The sequence below is a fragment of the Podarcis cretensis genome (assembly GCF_951804945.1).
Source record: "Podarcis cretensis genome assembly, chromosome: 1".
In the NCBI taxonomy this organism is placed as follows: domain Eukaryota; kingdom Metazoa; phylum Chordata; class Lepidosauria; order Squamata; family Lacertidae; genus Podarcis; species Podarcis cretensis.
The window spans coordinates 6233783-6257543 of NC_137170.1; the positions used below are offsets into that span (position 1 = coordinate 6233783).

A 23761-nucleotide genomic window follows, 5' to 3' on the forward strand; every position below is an offset into this window, starting at 1 on the left:
CCTCTACCTGCTTCCCTGTAACTTGGCTTCTCACAGTGAGGGAACCACCACAAGGCCCTTGGCGCTGGACCTCAGTGTCTGGGCTGAACGATGGAGGTGGAGACGCTCCTTCAGGTATCCTGGACCGAGGCCGTTTAGGGCTTTCAAGGTCAGCACCAACACTTTGAATTGTGCTTAGAAATGTACTGGGAGCCAATGCAGGTCTTTCAAGACCGGTGTTTTATGGTCTCGGCGGCCGCTCCCAGTCCCCAGTCTAGCTGCCGCATTCTGGATTAGTTGTAGTTTCCAGGTCACCTTCAAAGGTAGCCCCACGTAGAGCGCATTGCAGTAGTCCAAGCGGGAGATAACCAGAGCATGCACCACTCTGGCAAGACAGTCTGTGGGCAGGTAGGGTCTCAGCCTGCGTACCAGGTGGAGCTGGTATACACTAATTAAACCATAATCATGCTAGAAGGCGCAAGGATTTGGGACACTATCCTGCTTCCTCTCTGCCTGTCTTTCCTCTCACAGCGATGGGGGAAGAGTCCTTTTGCTCCCCTAGCTCTTTCCTTATTGTGTAGTAGTAGTACTACTACTACTAATAATAATAAATAATAAATAATAAACAACAACAACAACAATAATAATAATAATAATAATAAATCTGAGCACAGATTAGATTCTGAACTTCCAGCATCCATATTTTGAATCTTTTGGAAAAAGCTTCTCTTTTTAAAAAATATAAAAAACAGGGGGGGGGGGATAAAGTAGAAGTTTATTGCTCCCAGCAGGTTCTGTGCTCCTGCGATGCTGCCTTTTTAACTGACGGTTCGTGTGACCTGGAAGAGATCAGAGCTTATGTCCAGGGCAATCAGGTTTAATGAACAGACGTCTGCCCTCGAGGAAGGCTGCTGGTACGAAGGGCTTTGAAATGAAATGTCAGAAGCTATGATGAAGGAGGCGAGACCGGTGCAAAGAGAGTGGGGGCAACCTTTGCAGAGGGAAGTCGGCAAAGACTTTGGCAAGGAAAGGTCTCCAGAAACAGCACTGGAAGGATCTGCAGGGAGACATCAGAGAGACGCTCTCTCTTTCTCTCCACACACACACCACCCGTTCTCTAAAAACCTGGATCTTGAATGTGCAATCACGTCCTGGAAACGGCTCGTCCGAGCCCTCCTCTGTTTACCATCCACCCCCTTCCTTGCAAAACTCGCTTTGAAGCAAAGCAAATTGTACTAAATGACCGAAGAGACGCAATTTCAACTCGTGCCATTTATCTTCTTTTACGCAGTTTGGGTTTCCTTGGCTCCTGAGTCTGGGTTTCTGAATCCAGCTGTCTGCCAACACTGAGCCCCACCCACCCAGACCATAACTGTCAACTTTTCCCCTTTCTTGTGAGGAATCCTATTCAGAATAAGGGAATTTCCCTTTAAAGAATGTTGACAGCTATGACCCAGTTGCCGACTGGATCAGTGCTGAGCTCTGCACTAGCATTCGCTCAGTTCCGGGTGGAAATTTTGGGCAGCAAATTTGGCAGCAGTGACTTAAAATTTGCAGAAAATTCAGCCGCAGGTGAAACACGACTCCTGACTCCTGACCATTAGGTCCATTCGTGACCAACTCTGGGGTTGTGGTGCTCATCTCGCTTTATTGGCCAAGGGAGCCGGCATACAGCTTCCGGGTCATGTGGCCAGCAGGACTAAGCCGCTTCTGGCGAACCAGAGCAGTGCACGGAAACGCCGTTTACCTTCCCGCCAGAGTGGTACCTATTCATCTACTTGCACTTTGACGTGCTTTCGAACTGCTAGGTGGGTAGGAGCAGGGACTGAGCAACGGGAGCTCACCCCATCGTGGGGATTCGAACCGCCGACCTTCTGATCAGCAAGCCCTAGGCGCTGTGGTTTAACCCACAGCACCACCTGCGTCCCGCAGGTGAAACAGAGCCGCAGGCAAAACTAACAGGCAATGAAGCCCTTGGCTTGCCCCATGTGGCGAAGGTCAACACTGGCTTCTTGCATAATACCAAACACTACCCAAGTATCCTGTTCCATGAGGGCTAGAAAGAAGCCCTGTGTTGTAGTGGTTAGAGCAGGGTTACCCAAGCTGTTTCTCCAGGTTTTTCTGAGCTACAACCCCCATCATCCCTGACCACTGGTCCTGCTAGCTAGGGATGATGGGAGTTGTAGTCCAAACCAGCAGAAGACTCAAGTTTGGGAAACACTGAGTTAAGAGTTTCAGACTGGAACCTGGGAGAGACCAGGGTTCAAATCTCCCCACGGCCATGAAGCTCACTAGGTGTGACTTTGGGCCTGGTCACGGCCTCCTCTCAGCCTAGCCTACCTCACAGGGTTGTTGTATGGATTGAATGGTGAATAGGGAAGTAATAGTGCCACTGTATTCTGCTCTGGTCAGACCTCACCTGGAGTACTGTGTCCAGTTCTGGGCACCACAGTTCAAGAAGGACACTGACAAACTGGAACGTGTCCAGAGGAGGGCAACCAAAATGGTCAAAGGCCTGGAAACGATGCCTTATGAGGAACGGCTAAGGGAGCTGGGCATGTTTAGCCTGGAGAAGAGGAGGTTAAGGGGTGATATGATAGCCATGTTCAAATATATAAAAGGATGTCACATAGAGGAGGGAGAAAGGTTGTTTTCTGCTGCTCCAGAGAAGCGGACACGGAGCAATGGTTCCAAACTACAAGAAAAAAGATTCCACCTAAACATTAGGAAGAACTTCCTGACAGTAAGAGCTGTTCGACAGTGGAATTTGCTGCCAAGGAGTGTGGTGGAGTCTCCTTCTTTGGAGGTCTTTAAGCAGAGGCTTGACAACCATATGTCAGGAGTGCTCTGATGGTGTTTCCTGCTTGGCAGGGGGTTGGACTTGATGGCCCTTGTGGTCTCTTCCAACTCTATGATTCTATGATTCTATGAATGGGGAGAGGGAGAACCATGTATGTCTCCTTGAGCTCCTGGGAGGGAAAAGGTGGGATTTACATGCAAATCAATCATGTGGGGGCTCAATTAGTGCCAACGCCTTCTGTCAAGAGCTTGGGTGTAACCTTTGACGCCTCCCTTTCCACGGAGGTGCAGGTTGCAGCCCCAGCAAAGGTGGCATCTTTCCATCTCTGCCGTATCAAGCAGTTGGTCCCTTACCTCTCTCACCCTGATTTGGCCACAGTGATCCATGCGACGGTCACCTCCAGCCTTGATTATTGTAACTCGCTCTACGCGGGGCTGCCCTTGAAGCTGACCCAGATACTCCAGCGGGTGCAGAATGCCGCTGTGAGGCTCCTTACGGGGTCCCTGCCATGGGAGCATATTCACCCAGTGCTTTACCAACTGCACTGGCTCCCGGCGGAGTACAGGGTCAGGTTTAAGGTGCTGGTTTTGACCTTTAAAGCCCTATGCGGCCTAGGACCCTCGAACCTACGGGACCGCCTCTCCTGGTATGCCTCGCGGAGGACCTTAAGGTCCACAAATAACAACACTTTGGAGGTCCCAAGTCGCAAGGTGGTTAGATTGGTCTCAACTAGGGCCAGGACCTTTTCAGCACTGGCTCCGACTTGGTGGAACGCTCTGTCACAAGAGACCAGGGCCCTGTGGGACTTGACATCTTTCCGCAGAGCCTGCAAGACAGAGCTGTTCCGCCTGGCCTTTGGTTTGGACTCAGTCTGACCCTTATGTTTCCCTCCCCTTATGGTCTTGATCTATGGGCTACTTTTAAAATGAGGCTGCATTTTAAATTGCATCTTAACCTGTATTTTAAATTGGTTTTTTTTCCTATTATGTTTTTACTGTAATTTTACTGGTGTTAGCCGCCCTGAGCCCGGCTTTGGCCAGGGAGGGTGGGGTATAAAGAAATATTATTATTATTATTATTATTATTATTATTATTATTATTAAAGATCAACGAGACAATAACAATAATCCTCACACAGCTAATCCCACAACAAACGTGTATCAAACAGGCGCCCACTTAAAACATTTTTGTTCAGACAAGTCTACCCAGAAACGTAGACATCGCCTATGTTACTTTTCCTTTTTTTCACTTCTTTTCATCCATCTGCCATGGCTGCTTTAGCTGAGAGCCCTGCATGACAGAGGAGAGATGGAAGAGATGACCCCTGCGGGTAAATTTCGGCTCTTCAACTCTACGTTTCTGCGATAACTTGCTGATGGAATCCCTAAAGGCTTTGGTGAACCAAACATTCCAATTCATACGCCTGCTCATTCTCTGTGTGTGGTTGGTTTTAAAAAAAAAAGTGAGAAAGGGGATGGAAGTAAAAAATTACCTTTCCCACAAATGGAACCAGGTGATGCTCGCACATCGAGAACATGTCTATGTCCTTCACGATCACCATTTCGTCGTGATCTTCATCAAATATGGCATCGTTTAGTACATCTGAAATTAAGCAAAGCACATTAAGAGGGAGAAGGAGAAGAGAAGGAGGAGGAGGAGGAGGAGGAAGAGGAGGAGTTTGGATTTGATATCCCGCTTTATCACTACCCTAGGTACTGCTCCGGCGGGAAGATAAATGGCATTTCCGTGCGCTGCTCTGGTTCGCCAGAAGCGGCTTAGTCCTGCTGGCCACATGACCCGAAAGCTGTACGCCGGCTCCCTTGGCCAGTAAAGTGAGATGAGCGCCGCAACCTCAGAGCCAGCCACGACTGGACCTAATGGTCAGGGGTCCCTTTACCCTTTACCTTTAAGGAGTCTCAAAGTGGCTCACAATCTCCCTTCCCTTCCTCCCCCACAACAAACACTCTGTGAGGTGAGTGGGGCTGAGAGACTTCAGAGAAGTGTGACTGGCCCAAGGTCACCCAGCAGCTGCATGTGGAGGAGCGGAGACGCGAACCCGGTTCCCCAGATTGCGAGTCTACCGCTCTGAACCACTACACCACACCGGCTCTCTAATTAATTAATTAATTAAAATTAAATTAAAATATTAAAAATTAATTAAAATATGGCTTAAAATTCATCTTAAATAATAACAGTCCTCCCCACAACCACCACCCCCATTTAACAGGCCATAGATTATTTAATGGCCAAAGGCCTGGGTAAAGAGGAATGTTTCCACCTAAAGACATGTAATGATAGCACTGTGAGCCTCTCTGGGGACAGCATTCCACAAATAGGGGGCCACCACAGAAAAGGCTCTTTCTTGTGTTGCAAACCTCTGGACTTCTCGAGGAGGAGGCACACAAAGAAGGGCCTCAGACGATAATTGCAGGGTCTGGATCTATTCCTATGGGGAGACGTGGTCCTTGAGGAATTGAGGTCCTGAGGCTTTATAGGTCATAACCAGCACTTTGAATTGGGCCTGGAAACTAACCGGCAGCTAGGATCAGTGATAAATGCTCACACCATCTTGCACCGATGAGCAACCTGGCTGCCAAATTCTGCACCAGCCAAAAATTCCAAGCAGTCTTCAGGGGCAGCCCTACGTTTAATGCATTGCAGTAATCTAGCCTTGAGTTTAGATGGTGACAGCAGCCACGAAATTAAAAGATGCCTGCTTCTTGGGAGGAAAGCAATAACAAACCTAGACAGCATCTTAAAAAGCAGAGACATCACCTTGCCAACAAAGGTGTTTATAGTTAAAGCTATGGTTTTCCCAGTAATGATGTATGGAAGTAAGAGCTGGACCATAAAGAAGGCTGATCGCCAAAGAATGGATGCTCTTGAATTATGGTGCTGGAGGAGACTCTTGAGAGTCCCATGGACTGCAAGAAGATCGAACCCATCCATTCTTAGGGAAATCAGCCCTGAGTGCTCACTGGAAGGACAGATCCTGAAGCTGAGGCTCCAATACTTTGGCCACCTCATGAGAAGAGAAGACTCCCTGGAAAAGACCCTGATGTTGGGAAAGATGGAGGGCACAAGGAGAAGGGGACGACTGTGGACGAGATGGTTGGACAGTGTTCTCGAAGCTATCAGCATGAGTTTGACCAAACTGCGGGAGGCAGTGGAAGACAGGAGTGCCTGGCGTGCTCTGGTCCATGGGGTCACGAAGAGTCTGGACACGACTAAACGACTAAACAACAACAACCACAACCTTGAGGTTACCAGAGCACAGACAACAGTAGTTAGGCTATCGCTGTCCAGATAGGGGTGTAGCTGGGCCACCAGCTAAAGCTGATAGAAGGCACTCAGGGCCACCAAGACCACCTGAGCCTCGAGCAACAGCAAAGGATCCAGGAACCCCATTAGCCTTGGATCTGTGAGATTTTAGTTTGTGTCTCAGCTTAGGAGCATAGGATGCTGCCTTATACAGAGTCAGACCACAGACCCACCCAAGTCAGTCTTATCGACACTGACCGGCAGCAACCCTGCCCACTATACCTGAAGGAGTGTCTCCACCCCAATCGTTCTGCCCGGATACTGAGGTCCAGCGCCAAGGGCCTTCTGGTGGTTCCCTTCCTGCGGGAAGCAAAGCTACAGGGAACCAGGCAGAGGGCCTTCTCGGTGGTGGCACCCGCCCTTCAGATGTCAAGGCAATAACTCTGCTCCCTTCAGCAGCACATATACTAAAAACGGAACGATACAGACGTCAAGGAAATAAACACCTATCTGACTTTTAGAAGACATCTGAAGGCAGCCCTGTTTAGGGAAGCTATTAATATTTGATGAATTATTGTATTTTAATATTTTTCTGGAAGCCGCCCAGAGTGGCTGCGGAAACTCAGCCAGATGGGCGGGGTATAAATTATTATTATTATTATTATTATTATTATTATTATTATTATTATTATTTCAGACCGGGCACTCTCCTAAGTCCTTCCTGGGAAATGGCAGCGATTGCACCTGGGACCTGGCATACAAAAGTAGATGCTCTAAAAAGCATCCCTTTTGCAATGAGGCTGCCATGACCTCACCAAGCAACACCTTTGTCTCAGTTCTTCATCTGTAAAATGGGTACAGCAGCTGCCTCCCTCACACGACTATGGTGAAAGCAAACAAACAAACAAACAAACAAACTGTAAAGCACATGGGGAAAGTCGAAAGAGGCGGCACCAGAATCGCACATTTTCTGCCGTCTGGAATTTTCCCCCTCTGGGTTACCTGCCATCCGGAAGGAGGGAAGGAAAGGAATTCTGTGCATCAAGGCATAGCTGGACTTCATTTTGTACTTTTTACACAGTTCCTGGGCAAGAGCCAATCTGAATAAGAACAAAAGGGCTTTCGGGCAGCGGTCCCCACCCTCGAAGCCCATCGAAAGCTCCCCGCCCCGTCTCCCAGTGACTCAAAAGCTAATATAAAAAAACCTACAGCTGTGCTAGACGCCTTTTCTTTTACAGCTTCCTGTGACACAAACACAGACGCACAGACACCCATCGCAAACACGGCCACCGATGCTTGGGGCTGCCATTTAGGGCTGATAGTGATATGCTCTTGCGGGTGATTTTAATTTCCTGTGCGCAGCCAGATGGAGGCAGGTAACCCTAGCGACCAGGGATGGAGCTGCTCTCGGCTCCTCTGTCATGTCCATCACCAGGAAGTGTCTGGAGAAGGCGGGGGGGGAGGGCAGGGAGGCCTTCCAAGAGAGTACAAAGGGCAGATTACGTTTGCCTCTGGCCAACTCCCTTCCCGCAAGGCAACCTTTGCCAACGTGGTGCCCTCCAAACGTTGTGCATCACAACTCCCGTCCATCAGCTCCGGCTGTGTGACTGATGGGGACTTCAAAGGCCTCCAGAGCAAGTGGAGGGAGAAAGGTTTCTCTCCTAGCTCCAGTGGCGTAGCGTAGGGGGTGCAGGGGGGGCCAGCCGCACTGGGCGCAACATCTGGGGGTTAGGGTTAGGGGGCGCAAATCCATGGGTTAGGGGGCGCAAATCCATGGGTTAGGGGGCGCAAATTACTTGCCTTGCCCTGGGTGCTGACAACCCACGCTACGCCACTGCCTAGCGCCAGGGCTCGTGGGCAGCAAATGAAGCAGAATGTTGGAATAATAATAATAATAATAATAATAATAATAATAATAATAATAATTTATTTATATCCCGCCCATCTGGCTGAGTCTCCCCAGCCACTCTGGGCGGCTCCCAATCAAATGTTAAAAACAATACAGCATTAGATATTAAAAACTTCCCTAAACAGGGCTGCCTTCAGATGTCTTTTAAAGATAGGATAACTGCTTATTTCCTTCACATCTGAAGGGAGGGTGTTCCACAGGGCAGGCGCCACTACCGAGAAGGCCCTCTGCCTGATTCCCTGTAACTTGGCTTCTCGCAATGAGGGAACCGCCAGAAGGCCCTCGGCACTGGACCTCAGTGTCTGGGCTGAACAATGTGGGTGGAGATGCTCCTTCAGATATACTGGACCGAGGCCGTTTAGGACTTTAAAGGTCAGCACCAACACTTTGAATTGTGCTCGGAAATGTACTGGGAGCCAATGCAGATCTCTCAGGACCAGTGTTATGTGGTCCCGGCGGCCGCTCCCAGTCACCAGTCTAGCAGCCGCATTCTGGATTAATTGAAGTTTCTGGGTCACCTTCAAAGGTAGCCCCACATAGAGTGCATTGCAGTAGTCCAAGCGGGAGATAACTAGAGCATGCACCACTCTGGCAAGACAGTCTGCAGGCAGGTAGGGTCTCATCCTGTGCACCAGGTGGAGCTGGTAGACAGCCGCCCTGGACACAGAATTAAGCTGCGCCTCCATGGACAGTTGTGAGTCCAGAATGACTCCCAGGCTGCGCACCTGGTCCTTCAGGGGCACAGTTACCCCATTCAGGACCAGGGAATCCCCCACACCCGCCCGCCCCCTGTCCCCCAAAAACAGTACTTCTGTCTTGTCAGGATTCAACCACAATCTGTTAGCCGTCATCCATCCTCCAACAGCCTCTAGGCACTCACACAGGACCTTCGCCGTTGGAAGAGAAGCGGACACGGAGCAATGGTTCCGAGCTACAAGAAAGAAGATTCCACCTAAACATTAGGAAGAACTTCCTGACAGTAAGAGCTGTTCGACAGTGGAATTTGCTGCCAAGGAGTGTGGTGGAGTCTCCTTCTTTGGAGATCTTTAAGCAGAGGCTTGACAACCATATGTCAGGAGTGCTCTGATGGTGTTTCCTGCTTGGCAGGGGGTTGGACTTGATGGCCCTTGTGGTCTCTTCCAACTCTATGATTCTATGATTCTATGATTCTATGACAGATAAATAAAAGGTGTCTTCATGCAGTGTGCAGAGTTAATGTGTGGAACTCTCTGCCACAGGAGGCAATGATGGTTGCCAACTTGAATGGCTTTAGAAGAGGACTGGACAAATTCATGAAGGTGAGGTAATCGGTGGGTACTAGCCGTTTTGACTATGCTCTGCTTCCACAGTTGGAAGCAACAACAACAACAACAACAACAATGGGCAGAGAGCCTTCTCAGCAGTGGTGCCCGCCCTGCAGAATGCCCTCCCATCAGATGCCAAGGAGATTTAGAACCACAGTCAGGTTATGTCTTTTCAGGTTGCGTCCCGCGGCGACCCGGAAGTACCGGAAAGGGTTACTTCCGGGTTTCTCCACTCGCACATGCGCAGACACTCAAAATGATGTCACACGCATGTGCAGAAGCGGCAAATTGTGACCCGCAGACGCAGGTCAATTATTATTCAATTATTATTATTCTTGAAGATCATTTTTGTATTATGTTTTTACTGTAATTTTACTGGTGTTAGCCACCCTGAGCCCGGCTCTGGCCGGCGAGGGTGGGGTATAAATAAAATTTATTATTTTATTATTATTATTATCAAGTCCAACAGGACTTACTCCCAGGTAAAAGCACAGCAAGGCCCCACTGAACTCAATAGAATTTAACTTCTGTGTGATGTTTTGGGAGGGACTCCAAAGGTCATCCAGTCCAACCCCCTGAAATGCATTTGCATACAACAAATATAAAAGCATGCGCCGCTGGGGCGTTTAGAGCACGTGTGGAGTGCAAACTCCCCATCGGCAGACGTGACGTTGGATGAAAGAGAGAATCGCAACAGTTGGGAGAAGATAAAATCTGAATAGGAAGGGAAGAGAATCGCCCATGATTTGGAGCCTTTGCGTCAGAGGTAAAAGAGCCTGTTGCTATAGGAACTATTTGCATGGCTTTAATGTCGCTCGGGAGGCGAGCGAAAAGGAAAAGATGAAGATGCTGCCTTTACAGCCTTTAGGGCAGGTTAACAGAAGACACAAAACGGCTAGGATGGCTGGCTCTCTGGTACATTTGCAGTCTCCAGCCACAGCCGGAATAATCAAAACGAAGTTTACGAAGTTGCTTCAAATGCCAGAGCTGGAACATGAGCCAGCAATGCTTACAGGGGCTCAGACTGGGTGCATGTGTGCCTACGCAAACCCATATGCCAAAGGGCTCTCCTCAAAACCCCTGACTCTTGCCTTCTCGCCTCCCATCATCTCTGCCCTCTGTGGATGGGACTCTCTAAGTTTCCCTGACTTGGAAAAAGGCCAGTTCAGAAGTACAATGAATGGGTGGGTGGAAATTTCACATAACTGGCAAGAGTTGCACCCTCTATGGCGGGGGTCATTAACTTTTCAATGCCCGTGGGAGCATTGGATTTTCTTTTTTCCTTTTTTGGGGGTATAATTTTTATTAAAGATTTAAACAAAACATATTATCCAAAAACATGTCATCCTTAATTTCCCCTCTGTTTCCTCCCTCCCCCCACCCTCCCACACAAAACCCACCCACCCCCACCCCCCTGACTTCCCTCCGTTCCAGTCTTTGGTTTCTCTGTGAATGCTGTTCTCTGCATGTTACAAAGTTGTATAAATCCTTAAATTATTTAACTGATTATTGTCAATAAAAAGTTTGTGATGTTTATTCAAAACCTGCCAATGAGTCCAATTCACTTTGTTGCCTCTTCAAATCCTTTGTAAAGGGTTCCCATTCATCTTTAAAGTCACAGTTATCCTTGTCCCCGTGGCTTATGTGTCAATTTTGCCAGTTCTGCATAGTCCATCAGTTTTTCTTGCCATGATTCTTTAGTTGGAATTTCTTCAGTCTTCCATCCTTGTGCTATTAGGATTCTCGCAGCTGTTGTCGCATACATGAAGATGTTTTTCAGCTTTTTTGGCAGATCTTTCCCTATAATCCCTAACAAAAATGCTTCAGGTTTTTTAACAAATGTTAGCTGGAACATTTTCTCCAACGGAGCATTGGATTTTCAAGCAAGTGCAACAGGCAGCACATCCTTTGGTGCCTTAAGAACATAATAAAAGAGGCAGTTGATCCATCTTGCCCGTGTCTAGTTGTGGGCACTGTTGGTGCATAGGTACACGGAACTGGACCTCACTGGGCTTCTTGCACCAACTGGAGAATGCCAGGCAACTACGTTCTCCCCCACAAACGACCCTCGGGAGGATTCATCACTCTTCTTTCCCAATGCGCTTCTGTGACACATATCCAAAGATATGTGCACACAGTACAATAGCAGAGTCCAAGCAGCAGCTAGGCATTGGCGGTGTGGATTTCTAAGCTACTTTATTACGTACCAAACAGAACAAAACAAATCATGGCTCCTCTCTCCTCCTTCGTCTCCGAGAGAGAACAGAAAAGCAATAGTACAACAGAACAGTGTAACTGAACTTCCGTTCTCATGACTCCAACAGTATGGGATGTCAACACAGACATGTGATGAAAACAATCACACACCCTGCAACGGGAGGAATGAAATCCCAACAGGCACAGCAGTTTAAGAAGGGTGATAATATACATTCACCCTGGAGAAAAGACAACTGAGGGTGATTTGATAACTGTATGATGGATGACCACCAAACCTCTGTTTAAAAAGCTCCAAGGAAAGAGAGTCCACCACCTTTAGGGGGAGTCTGTTAAACCATTCAACAGCACCAGTTGTCAGAAAGTTCTTCCTGTTGTTCAGTTAGAATCGCCTTTCATGTAAGTTGAATCTATCGGGTTAGGTCCTTCCATCTTCCATGTGAGATCCCCAGGGGCGGAGGAAGGGGGGTGCGGTGGGGGCGGGTTGCCCCGGGTGTCACCTCTGAGGGGGGTGACAAAATACTGGGCGGCACTCACTGTGGGGGCCTGCAGCGCGTCCGAACCACGCGTCTCTCCTGGGAGTGACACAGCATCTTGAGTGCCCAAACGGTCCGCCCACTGCCTCCCCCTCAGCTGTAGGGCAGCAGAGTGGGAGGAAGCAGGCAGGTGGCCTGGCAGAGTGTCCTGCCCCAGCTGGCCATGCCCCACAGGTGGCTGGCAGGTGCACTGCCCCAGGCGCCTGATCGGCTTGCTCCACTGCTGGACAGCCCTTCAGATATTTGAAGATAGCTATCCTGTCTCCTGTCCATCTCCTCTTTTCCAGGCTAAACATACACAACTCCTTCAAGTGCACCTTATAAAACTTGGTTTCCAGACCCTTGAGTATCTTGGTCTCCCTCCTCTGCACATATTCCGGCCTGTCAACATCCTTCTTAAACTGTGGCGCCCAGAACGGGATACAGTATTCCAGGTGGGGTCTGACCATGGTAGAATGACTATTCGCATCAAAGTAACTTCCCATCGAAAGGGGGGGGCACCCTGCGTTTCCCCCATTCTCTGCTTCATCAACAGCACTTGCAAGGAAGTCTTATAGCTATCAACATAAACACTACAGAACGAAACTTGCCTTCAGAAGAAAATATTATTGGTTGTACAACATTTTACTCCTTTCTTGTTCCCCCTCATATTTTTTTCACAGCTTAGCTGTGAAAAAGAAAACAGAAAATTGTGCCAACGTTTTTTTAAAAAATTCTGAAAAATAAAAAAAGAGCTTTGGCAAGTTTACTTTTCATGAGAGTCAAATTAAGGCACTTTCCCCCAATGTATTGACAGTTTAAACAAGTTGAAGACACGGCAGATCATTCAGAGGCAATAAAAGGCTTTAAGAGACACCTGGTTGAAATTGCAGCCTTTCTTCACTCCACTTTCCTGCCAAAACGGTATTTACAAGAAGAGTGACGTACAAGAGGCAACAAGGTTTGCTTCTGCCATCAGTGTCTCTAATGAGGTCTGGAATCATGCGCCGAGCCCCAAATGGAATCAATTGTTCGGAAAGCATCTGCTAGTTCCTCCATCAACATTGGCAGCGGAGAAAAGAGGTCTAATTTAATTCACATTTGTGATTGCACACAGTGCAAGTGGAAACAAGGGGGGCAGAGTCAGGCTTTATTCTGCCACTTTCAAGGCAGACGGACACACTTGTCTCTTTTGCACAAATCCTTTGGCACAAAACTATCCACTGTGGAAGTTATTCGGTTAGGTTTTAATGTTTTCTATATTGCTTATGTGATGGCAGAAAGTGAGGAGGAATTAAAGAACCTTTTATTGAGGGTGAAAGAGGAGAGCGCAAAATATGGTCTGAATCTCAACATCAAAAAAACGAAGATCATGGCCACTGGGCCCATCACCTCCTGGCAAATAGAAGGGGAAGAAATGGAGGCAGTGAGAGATTTTATTTTCTTGGGCTCCATGATCACTGCAGATGGTGACAGCAGCCACGAAATTAAAAGACACCTGCTTCTTGGGAGAAAAGCAATGACAAACCTAGACAGCATCTTAAAAAGCAGAGACATCACCTTGCCAACAAAGGTCCGTATAGTTAAAGCTATGGTTTTCCCAGTAGTGATGTGTGGAAGTGAGAGCTGGACCACAAAGAAGGCTGATCGCCGAAGAATCAATGCTTTTGAATTATGGTGCTGGAGGAGACTCTTGAGAGTCCCATAGACTGCAAGAAGATCAAACCTCTCCATTCGGAAGCAAATCAGCCCTGAGTGCTCACTGGAAGGACAGATCCTGAAGCTGAGGCTCCAAGGCTTTGGCCACCTCATGAGAAGAGAAGACTCCCTGGAAAAGACCCTGATGTTGGGAAAAATGGAGGGCACAAGGAGAAGGGGACGACAGAGGATGAGATGGTGGGACAGTGTTCTCGAAGCTACGAACATGAGTTTGACCAAACTGCGGGAGGCAGTGGAAAACAGGAGTGCCTGGCATGCTCTGGTCCAGGGAGTCATGAAGAGTTGGACATGACTAAACAACTAAACAACAACAGATATTGCTTATGAGTAGTTTTGTTATGTTTGCAGTTATGTGTATTTTCATGTTGGAAGCAGCCCTGTCCTGAGCATGTTTTTGAACTTTGGAAAGGCAGCAAACAAATGATATACAGTGTATATTTTAGCCAGGCTTCTAATATTGTGGCTTTCAATAACCACAAGCATTATAGAGAGATTTAACCACTTTTGACTCCTCTTTTCAACTTCCTCTTTTACCAGTTCCCCAAATTTCTTGGGGATGTTTCCTCCTTTGAAGTAAAATGTAAATATGCTGGACTTTCTTGGCAATTGCCTGTTTATATATATATTGAATTTGATAGCACTAAGGTCACTATCTGCATTTGGTTCAACAACATTTACATCTGGCACCAGATCCTGAGAGTCCCTTAAGATCACTTCACCTGTGTTCAGATCCATGATCAACTGTTCTCAAGTATCAAATCTAGAAAAGGCAAAGTGGTACACCAAGGGAGCTGCACCACTGATTAAAAATCGCAAGTGATTCTCAAAACAGTGATCTGCAATGCACTTCCAGGTGGTTCACCAGGCAGAAGTCAGTAAGGAGAAGCTGTCACTATTGTCGCTTTATTGGTTCGTGCTGGTTGCTCAGCAGCTAAGTGCGCACGGCTAGACCTTACGACACAAAAAGGCAAACAAACTGACAAGTGGCAGGCAGCTGCAGCGCTAACTCCAAAGCCTGTGGTTTAACGCAGAGCAAGAATTTTGAACCATTTGCCTCGCTACGCCTTCGTCGAAAGCGGTTCTGAATTTGCCCTGGTGTGGCTCCTGTCAAGGACGGACAAAAATGCAAGCAAGGGCAAAGTGATTGGGACAAAATACCCAACTCACTTTACATGTAAACAACAAAAAAGGCAAAGGACCCCTGGATGGTTAAGTCCAGTCAAAGGCGACTCTGGGGTTGCGGCGCTCATCTTGCTTTCAGGCCAAGGGAGCCAGCGTTTGTCCACAGACAGCTTTCCGAGTCATGCAACCAGCAGGACTAAACCGCTTCTGGTGCAATGGAACACCATGATGGAAACCAGAGCGCACGGAAACGCCATTTACCTACCCGCTGCAGCGGTAACTATTTATCTACTTGTAATGGTGTGCTTTCGAACTGCTAGGTTGGCAGGAGCTGGGACAGAGAAACGGGAGCTCACTCTGTCACGGGGATTCGAATGGCCGTCTTTTTGATTGGCAAGCCAAGAGGCTGAGTGGTTTAGATCACAGCACCACCCACATCCCAACTTTGCATGTATGCTCATGTGGTCTGTACTGGTGGTGACTGACCATGAAAAAGAGTTATTATTGGGAGTGGGTAGCCTGATGAACAATGGGATTACGGCACTCACCTGACCTTATCCGCACTGCTAACCTGACAGGGCAGCGACAAGTTTGGTGGTGTGGTGCAAGCAGGGGCGTACGAAGTGGGACACAGAGGGGGCGGGCCGCCCCGTGTGCCACTTGGGGGGGGCGTGACAAGAGGGCCCCTGCCTCCCCCAACCTGTAGAGCAACCGAGGGCACATGGCGTCCATATGGGCTGCCTCTCGCATGGCGACCGCACGGGCTGCCGCGCATGCGCACTCCGTAAGGGATGCCGTGCATGCGCAGTCCGTACAGACGTCACACGTGTGCCACCGGGCGGTTCGTCCTGCCCCGGGGTCCTCCGTCACTGGGTGCAAGCACCCTGGCAGCAGTGTTAGAAACCCAGATGTATAAGCTAGATGCCAAATTGCACCTTAAACCTGGGTTATGGTCTCCACAATGGAATGTCCAGTCGCCAGAGGGTTGGGTTTGATGACCCCTTTCAATGTGACAATGCTACAATTCTATTATCTCAACTACAATCTGCTGGGATAGCTCACGTGGTAGAGCATGAGACTCTTAACTTGAGGGTCATGGGTGTGATAGGAATTTGGAGGTCTTAGGTATATGTTAAATGTTCATAAGTGTACCAACCAAGCACGTACATAGATCAGCACAGGAAGACCGACCTGAAACCATTTTGATTCCCAAACTGAGCAAATGATTTCTCTGCAAGGTCAAAATGGGAAACCTCCCCATTGTCTCTTTCCTCACAAATCCTGTCTTAAGGGCACATTTAAGATATGAATAGGGTGTGAGCCTGACCTGGCTCAGGAACTAAGTATTTATCATTACAAAAAACTGGCCAGGCTACCCAGGAAATCCAATCAATTGACCATTAAACAGGTAAACAAAGCACTCAGATTTCCTGTAGACCGCCCTTTCTGTAATGTAGGTATGTGGGGAGTGGTCTTGGGTTTCACCCCTTCTGTGCTGTATGTATGATGTATGGAGGGGTGGTCTTGAGCTCCACGGCAGGGAATTTAAAATGTCTATATAAGGCCTCGCGCGCCATTGTTCTGGGTTCCTCCTCCTTTCCTGCATCTGAGGGGAGCACCCTGTTGCAACAGATCAATAAAGATCAGGCTTACTAGCTGCTTTGCTTCTCAATATTCTCTGGTTGGCCTCTGTTCTTTTCTCCTACCAATAGGGAACCTACGTAAGGACTCTATATGGGCTCTTGGATACCCCATAAGGAGAAAAGGGCAGATTTTGTTTACAACATGGGTTTTAGCCCCACATGGGGCAAAACATTCCTGCATTGCAGTGGTTTTGAGTAGATGACCTTTGTGGTCCCTTCCAGCTCAACAATTCTACGAGTCCATTGTTTGACTGCAACTCTTACAACAATTCACTCGTCCCAGAATTGATGCTTTTGAGTTATGGTGCTGGAGGAGACTCTTGAGAGTCCCATGGACTGCAAGAAGATCAAAGTGATCCATTCTGAAGGAAATCAGCCCTGAGTGCTCACTGGAAGGACAGATCCTGAAGCTGAGACGCCAATACTTTGGCCACCTCATGAGAAGAGAAGACTCCCTGGAAAAGACCCTGAAGTTGGGAAAGATTGAGGGCACAAGGAGAAGGGGACGACAGAAGACGAGATGGTTGGACAGTGTTCTCGAAGCTACCAGCATGAGTTTGACCAAACTGCGGGAGGCAGTGGAAGACAGGAGTGCCTGGCGTGCTCTGGTCCATGGGGTCACGAAGAGTCGGACACAAATAAACGATTAAACAACAAAGCTGGAGGTTTTTAAGCTGTGGTTGCCAGCTGTGGTCTCCATGTAGTTGCCATTGGACCTTTGTCAGTAGCAAAATGTGCCCGGCTAATTTCTGCTCTGATCTCCCCTCCACCTCGCCCCTCCCAGTGATGCGGCTGGAGGGAGGTGATGGCGGCAGCACAGCCCCAGAGGACGCCACACCACCCACTAAGATTTTGACCCAGCTGTGAAAAATGAGAATTCCATGCTAGGGATCGTTGGGGAAAAGATCCAGAATAAAACTACCAAGATCACAATAGCATTGCACAAACCCATGGGGCAAGTGCACTTGCTATAATGGCATGTAACTCTAAGCAGGGGTGTCCCAACTTTTTTCAAAGAGGGCCAGATTTGATGAAGTGAACATGCGTGAGGGCCAATAGAATTTATTATTTATACCCCGCCCATCTGCCTGGGTTTCCCCAGCCACTCTGACCACTCTGACTGCATTAAAATACAGTAGTCTGTTAAACATTAAAAGCTTCCCTAAAGAGGGCTGCCTTCAGATGTCTTCTAAAAATTTGGTAGTTTTTTATTGCCTTGACATCTGCTGGGAGGGCATTCCACAGGGCAGGTGCCATTACTAAGAAGGCCCTTTGCCTTGTTCCCTGTAACCTGGCTTCTCGCAGTGAGCGGACTGCCAGAAGGCCCTCAGCGCTGGACCTCAGCGTCGGGGCAGAATGATGGGTGTGGAGACGCTCCTTCTTTTTATGATTTTACTGCAAAGTTGTTGGGCTTTTTTAAGGATTTTACTCCAGGAAATAAACTACCACAGGGGCCGGATTAATCTGACAGGCCCCCGAAACGGATTTTGGACATGCCTGCTCTAAGCCATCATTTATTTTTAGGGAATGGGTCATGGGTCAGGGACAGGCTTTACTTTTGCATGCAGAAAATTTCGGAGATTCAATCCTCACAGCTGAAAGAGACCCCAACCCGAAACCCTGCTAGCTGGTGTATACACCAATGTTTCCCAAACTTGGGTCTTCAGCTGTTTTTGGACTACAACTCCCATCATCCCTAGCTAGCAAGACCAGCTGTCAGGGTTGATGGGAATTGCAGTCTGAAAACAGCTGGAGATCCAAGTTTGGGGAACCCTGGGGTGCATAGTACTAATAATAATGTTATTATTTATATATTGGCCAAACACAACAGCCCTGTTTGAAATCCTAGAGAGCCACTAGTCAGAGGGAGAGAAGACTTCTCTGAGACCAGACTGCAGACGGAGTTCAGGGGAAGAGCTAAGATTCACACTCAGGAGTTTCTAATTCACAACCGAAGGTGTGTTCACACCAGGGGACATTATTGGGGATGGAGATGTCTTTACCCTATGCAAAGGCGTCCACACCTTGTCTAGAGATTAAAAGTGGTTTTAGCCTTAGGGACTCAGATCTGTGTTAAACTGGTTGGAGAAACAATGCCCCAGTTGGTATTATTTCACAACAAAGTACAGGATATGCCTTCATTCTGGATGATGTCCTGTGAGCAGGGATTAAAAACCCAACACAGCTACTAAACAGGAGTGTGAACAGGGCCTTGGTTTCCTTAGCTGCTTTGCTATGCCGGCGCCATACAAAGTGACGCAGCAGTTTAAAGTTGTTTCATTCATTAAAACTGAAGTTTAGTATTAACTTTTAAAGTCATCTTAAAATGGGAGAAGCCTACAGAGGGCACCTGGTCCAATCCTTGGAAGCATCTTTAAAGCCCTAAACGGCCTCGGCCCACTATACCTGACAGAGCGCAACCACCCCCATTGTTCTGCCCGGACACTGAGGTCCAGCGCCGAGGGCCTTCTGGCGGTTCCCTCGCTGCGAGAAGTGAGGTTACAGGGAACCAGGCAGAGGGCCTTCTCGGTGGTGGCACCTGCCCTGTGGAGCGCTCTCCCATCAGATGTCAAAGAGATAAACAACTACCGGTATCTGACATTTAGAAAACATCTGAAGGCAGCCCTGTTTAGGGAAGTTTTTAATATTTGGTGTTTTATTGCTTTGTTATTATTATTCTGCTGGGAGCCACCCAGATGGGCAGGGTATAAATAATAAATTATTGTATTATGATTATGATTATCTCCAGTTATAGCTGGGATACACTCCTTGTCTGAAATCCTGAAGAGCTGCTTCTGCCAGTCAGTGTGGGCATACTGAGCTAGACATCTTGACTCTGTAGAAGCCAGCTTCTTAAATTCCAATGTGTTTCCAAAGTAACAATGATTTCATTGGAAATTCACTTCCCCACTTTTGTAATCTCCCGCGGATGCCCTCATCCCAGCTCCTCAAGGGGCCTCAGGCAAGTCTCTTCCCCAACCATTCTCCATTCCGGTGCCCTCTGGTTGCTTCGGACTAAAACAAGGCCACCAGCCCTGGGCAGCACTGCCTAGTGGGCAGTGCAGTCCAAAACAGCTGGAAGGCACAGAGTCTGCTATAATCTACCCCATGGGAACAGTGAGGGTGCCTGAAAGGACCTTTAAGCACATTCATTTATTGGAACCTGGACACTACAGCCAGCTCAAATTGCCCCTAATTTCAGAACACTACCCCACAGGGCTGTTGGGAACAGGAGCGATGCAAAGCACTGGGCATTCTGCTTTGTTTTTAGTTTGGCGGGGATCTATTCTCCAGGTGCACCCTCGGGCACCGGAGCCCTGCTCACCTGTGATGGTCTCTTGGTAGCCTTTGGTGAAGAACTGCATGGCGGTGGCCGCCCTCCAGGGGGTCTTGAGGAGTCCCTGGCGCTCGGGGTCCTCGCCCAGGGCGCGCAGGATGGTGCTGTAGGCGGCGGCCAAGCCGGGCAGGTTCATCTCGTTGTCTTCCTCGCTGCGGGTGCGCTCCTCTCTCCAGCTCTCGAAAGAGCTGGCTGCAGCCTTGGGGCAGCGCGGCGCGTCCGCGGAGGAGCGCCCGGGCAGCGCCTGCGGCGGCTTCTCCGCCAGCGCGTAGCCGTTGTAGCTGGCGGCTCGCAGAGGCTGCTCCAGCAGCGCCCGCGGCTTCACCTTCTCCATCGCTCCGGAACCGGGAGACCTGTCCGTGCGGCTAGGGAAAACCCTGGAGATGTGGGCTGGATCTGGCGACTTTGCGCGCAAAAGGACGCGAGCCCTGGAGGGACGAACACCCGAGGGACCGTGCCCGGTCTCAGACGGAGGGGGCGAGTCTTTCTACGCACGAGGAGCGCACGGATCCTCAGCGCAGCGTTGTCTCCAGCGCTGGAGACGGTGCGCCAAAGCGGTGACCCGTGCGCCTTGGCGCTGGAGAGGTTGGGAAGTTCCTGGCGCAGCGTGTTCCGGCAGGGAAAAGCGTGGCGCGCCTCGACGGAGGAGGGAAAACAACACCGATGTCAGGATCCGGCCCTGGCTTTCCCTCGGCTCCACCCTCGGACTTTCCCCCGGCCGGCTCGCCCCACTTTATAGCGCGCCAGGCTTCGGCGCAGCTCCTATTGGGCTCCCCTGCCCGTGCGTCACCCGCCCTGGCAGCCTGTAAGAGGATCAGGCGGCCGGCGAGCTCCACGGGCGGAAGCGGGGGTAGCGGCGGGCGGCCGGCCGGGGGAGCCCAGGCTGGGCCAAGCGGGGACGCGGAGGGGTCCCTGTCGAAGTGGGAGAGGCTGGGTCGCCGTGGGGAGCGCAGGAGAAGCCCGGGTCGTCGCAGGAGGCTGCCTGATGGCTTTTATTTGGTTCACAAGGATCTTTGCGCACCGCCAACTCTTAAAAAAATAATATCCTGGCCGACGGGTACGATAAAATCATGAAAACATCAAAACAATGTGAAATCGCAAAAACCCAAATGACCAGCGTGGAATCCAATTCTCTTTCGTTCTTGTTTTGTTTTGGGTTTTTTTGAAAGTCACTGTAATGTTCTTGGAATTACAGCTAAAGTGTCCAGGACAGATGAACATCCAAGCTCTGCTTGTTGTTGTTGTTTAGTCGTGTCCGACTCTTGGTGACCCCCTGGACCAGAGCACCCCAGTCATTCCTGTCTTCCACTGCCTCCCGCAGTTTGGTCAAACTCATGCTGGTAGCTTCGAGAACATTGTCCAACCATCTCGTCCTCTGTCGTCCCCTTCTCCTTGTGCCCTCCATCTTTCCCAACATCAGGGTATTTTCCAGGGAGTCTTCTCTTCTCAGGAGGTGGCCAAAGTATTGAAGCCTCAACTTCACAATCTGTCCTTCCAGTGGATCACTGCCTTGTCATGGCGAAGGGGACTGAATAACTCAGAAAAGCTATGAGCTAGGCCATGCAGGGCCACCCAAGATGGACAGGTCATAGTGGAGAGTTTTGACCAAACGTGATCTACCTGGAGCAGGAACCTGCAAGCCACTCCAGCATCCCTGCCAAGAAAACTCCATGGACAAAGACAACCTCTGCTTAGAAACCTCTAAAGAAGGAGTCTTACAACATTAGTTGTTACACATTAATTCATTGCAAAATAGCCAATGTCCATCAATAAATAATGTACCGATATTTGTTGTTGTTGTTGTTGTTGTTTAGTCGTGTCCGACTCTTTGTGACCCCCTGGACCAGAGCATGCCAGGCACTCCTGTCTTCCACTGCCTCCCGCAGTTTGGCCAAACTCATGCTGGTACCAATATTACCCAGTGTTAAATCGAGTCAGATATGAAAACATTTTCCAGTGCAATCAGCTATTAATAATCTTTATTCCTCAAAAGTTCCAATTGTGGGGGGAATGTAAGTAGCGTCCTCCTTCCAGAGGAACCCAGACTAAGTGAGTCTTGTGTCCCAGGAGCTTTTTCCCTGCTCAGAGAAGTGAAGGTGAGTATAACAGCCAGAGAGCAGGGAAAAGAGAGACGTTGAATAATAATAATGGCCTGCCTTGCAGGATGGTTGTGTGGGTTAGTGAATAATGCATATGAAGTGCCTTGCGGGGGGTTCCAGGAAGGCTTAGTGCACAGAGGAGAAAAGGGTTCAAACATGAGCCCCAGGGTTCTGCAACGGCAAAGTGAGATAACCTCCTTTGCACACTACCCAGGCATAGAAGAAGAAAAACAGCATATAAAACAAATAGAAAATAGATTAAGATACCCCAGAGAATGAACCTGTGGGCAGGGAGTGTCTCAGCTTTTAATATATGTACAATGCATATTATTAAATTCATGCATGCATAATATTGGCTACTGAGTCCTCTACCCTCTGGCTGGAGGAAGCTCTCAGGAAGTCGTTTATTTCTGCACATGCTAAATGTTTCCTGAAAACTTGTAAGGAGATACCAGTGGGAGTGAACCACAGGCTCACTTAAGCCATGTCTGTTTCAGCTGGGGTAATATCGGGCACTAGAGACGCCGCTTCCTTGTAAGGGATTGCATTTATATCACCATCAAACCATTTGGGTTTTCCTCCCGATGAAGAAAGGCATGCACTGGTCATGTAATAATAAACGTAGCAAGTGCAAAATGGCCTGGCGTCTTCTTGGAGGAATGGACACCTTGAAAGATAGGAATGAATCAGGGTAGGAACAGATTTTCACATTTGTATCTTGCCTTTTCTCCGTGGCAGCCCAGCCCTACAATTCTCTGATTCTCCAAGAGGCAGTGGCTGGCTCTAAGTTACCCAATGAGCTTCTTGGCTGAGTGGGGATTCGAAGCCTGGTCTCCCAGATCCTAGTCCAAAACTCTAGCCACTACACAACACTGTGTACATCATGTGGCCTGTCCCACATCTGGCTGTTGCTCAGTGGTATGAACAAACTTCCTAGGAGTTAATCTCAGTGAAGACCATTACTTGGAAAATCAATACAACCCAGGTGGTTAAGAAAGCCCAACAGAGACTCCGTCTGTGTGGTATGCTGGTTTGACATCAACTGATAGGAAGTGCCTACAGAGGGTGGTGAATACAGCACAAGATATTATGGGCTGCCCCGTGAATCCGTTGGAAGAAATAGCAGAAGAAGGTTGCCTCAGGAGAGTGAGGAAAATTCTCAGGGATGATTCACACCCTGGCCGGCACTTTCTTGATCTCCTGCCCTCAGGCAGAAGATATAGAAGCATGATTAGTCACGCCAACAGGGTAAAGAACAGCTTCTATCCGTGGGCTGTTAGGCTGCTGAATGAAAAGATAACAACAGGGCAACTGACTTTTGGGTTTGGTGGGCGTGTGCATCAGTAAAGGAGGGGAATTAAGACTAAGAAGGCTGAGTGGGGGGTGCTCATGTAATCTCACTGTATACAAGTTGTGCAAGTGACAATAAAGTATTTCAAAGTTTTTATCGGTGGTTGCAAGAACCAATGATCTCTATCTTTAAGTCTGAACAAGATGCTTGTTTAACCTGGAGGTAGGCTGTCTGAATTGTGCATTGCTTTGTAACGATTTGTTGGGTCTCTGGACCGTAATAAAGATTGAGTGATTGATTGAATAAAGTATTTCAATTTCAGTTCAATCTGCTTTCTCTGCGGAAGGTTCCAGGCTCAATCTCAGCATCTCCAGGAAAGGCTGAGAAATACATGCCTGTCTGAAAAATTGGGGAGCTGTTGCCATACTGAGCTATTGCTAGTCCATTGCTAGTCTAGTCGGCTACTTTGTGTGTAACTGGGCATGTGTGTTTGTGTGTGCCATCTTGTCATTCAACGCAGGCAGCAAAATGTTTTGATCTGGCCTTGGGCACAGGCAACCTTTTTGAC

The 23761-nt window shown here is 48.7% G+C and overlaps 1 protein-coding gene across 1 annotated transcript in view; it reads right to left on the reverse strand.

Annotated features, from left to right (window-relative positions):
- GCH1 (GTP cyclohydrolase 1) overlaps positions 1-20522 on the reverse strand; it is a 48376-nt gene extending 27854 nt beyond the window's left edge. Inside the window, exons 1-2 of the mRNA XM_079963030.1 lie at positions 19792-20522; positions 4272-4381 (exon numbers count right to left, since the gene is read on the reverse strand). Of these exons, the coding sequence (XP_079819156.1) occupies positions 4272-4381; positions 19792-20137 (456 nt within the window). The 5' untranslated portion in view covers positions 20138-20522. The remainder of the gene's footprint in view (positions 1-4271; positions 4382-19791) is intronic.
- Between the last annotated feature and the right edge of the window lie 3239 nt (positions 20523-23761).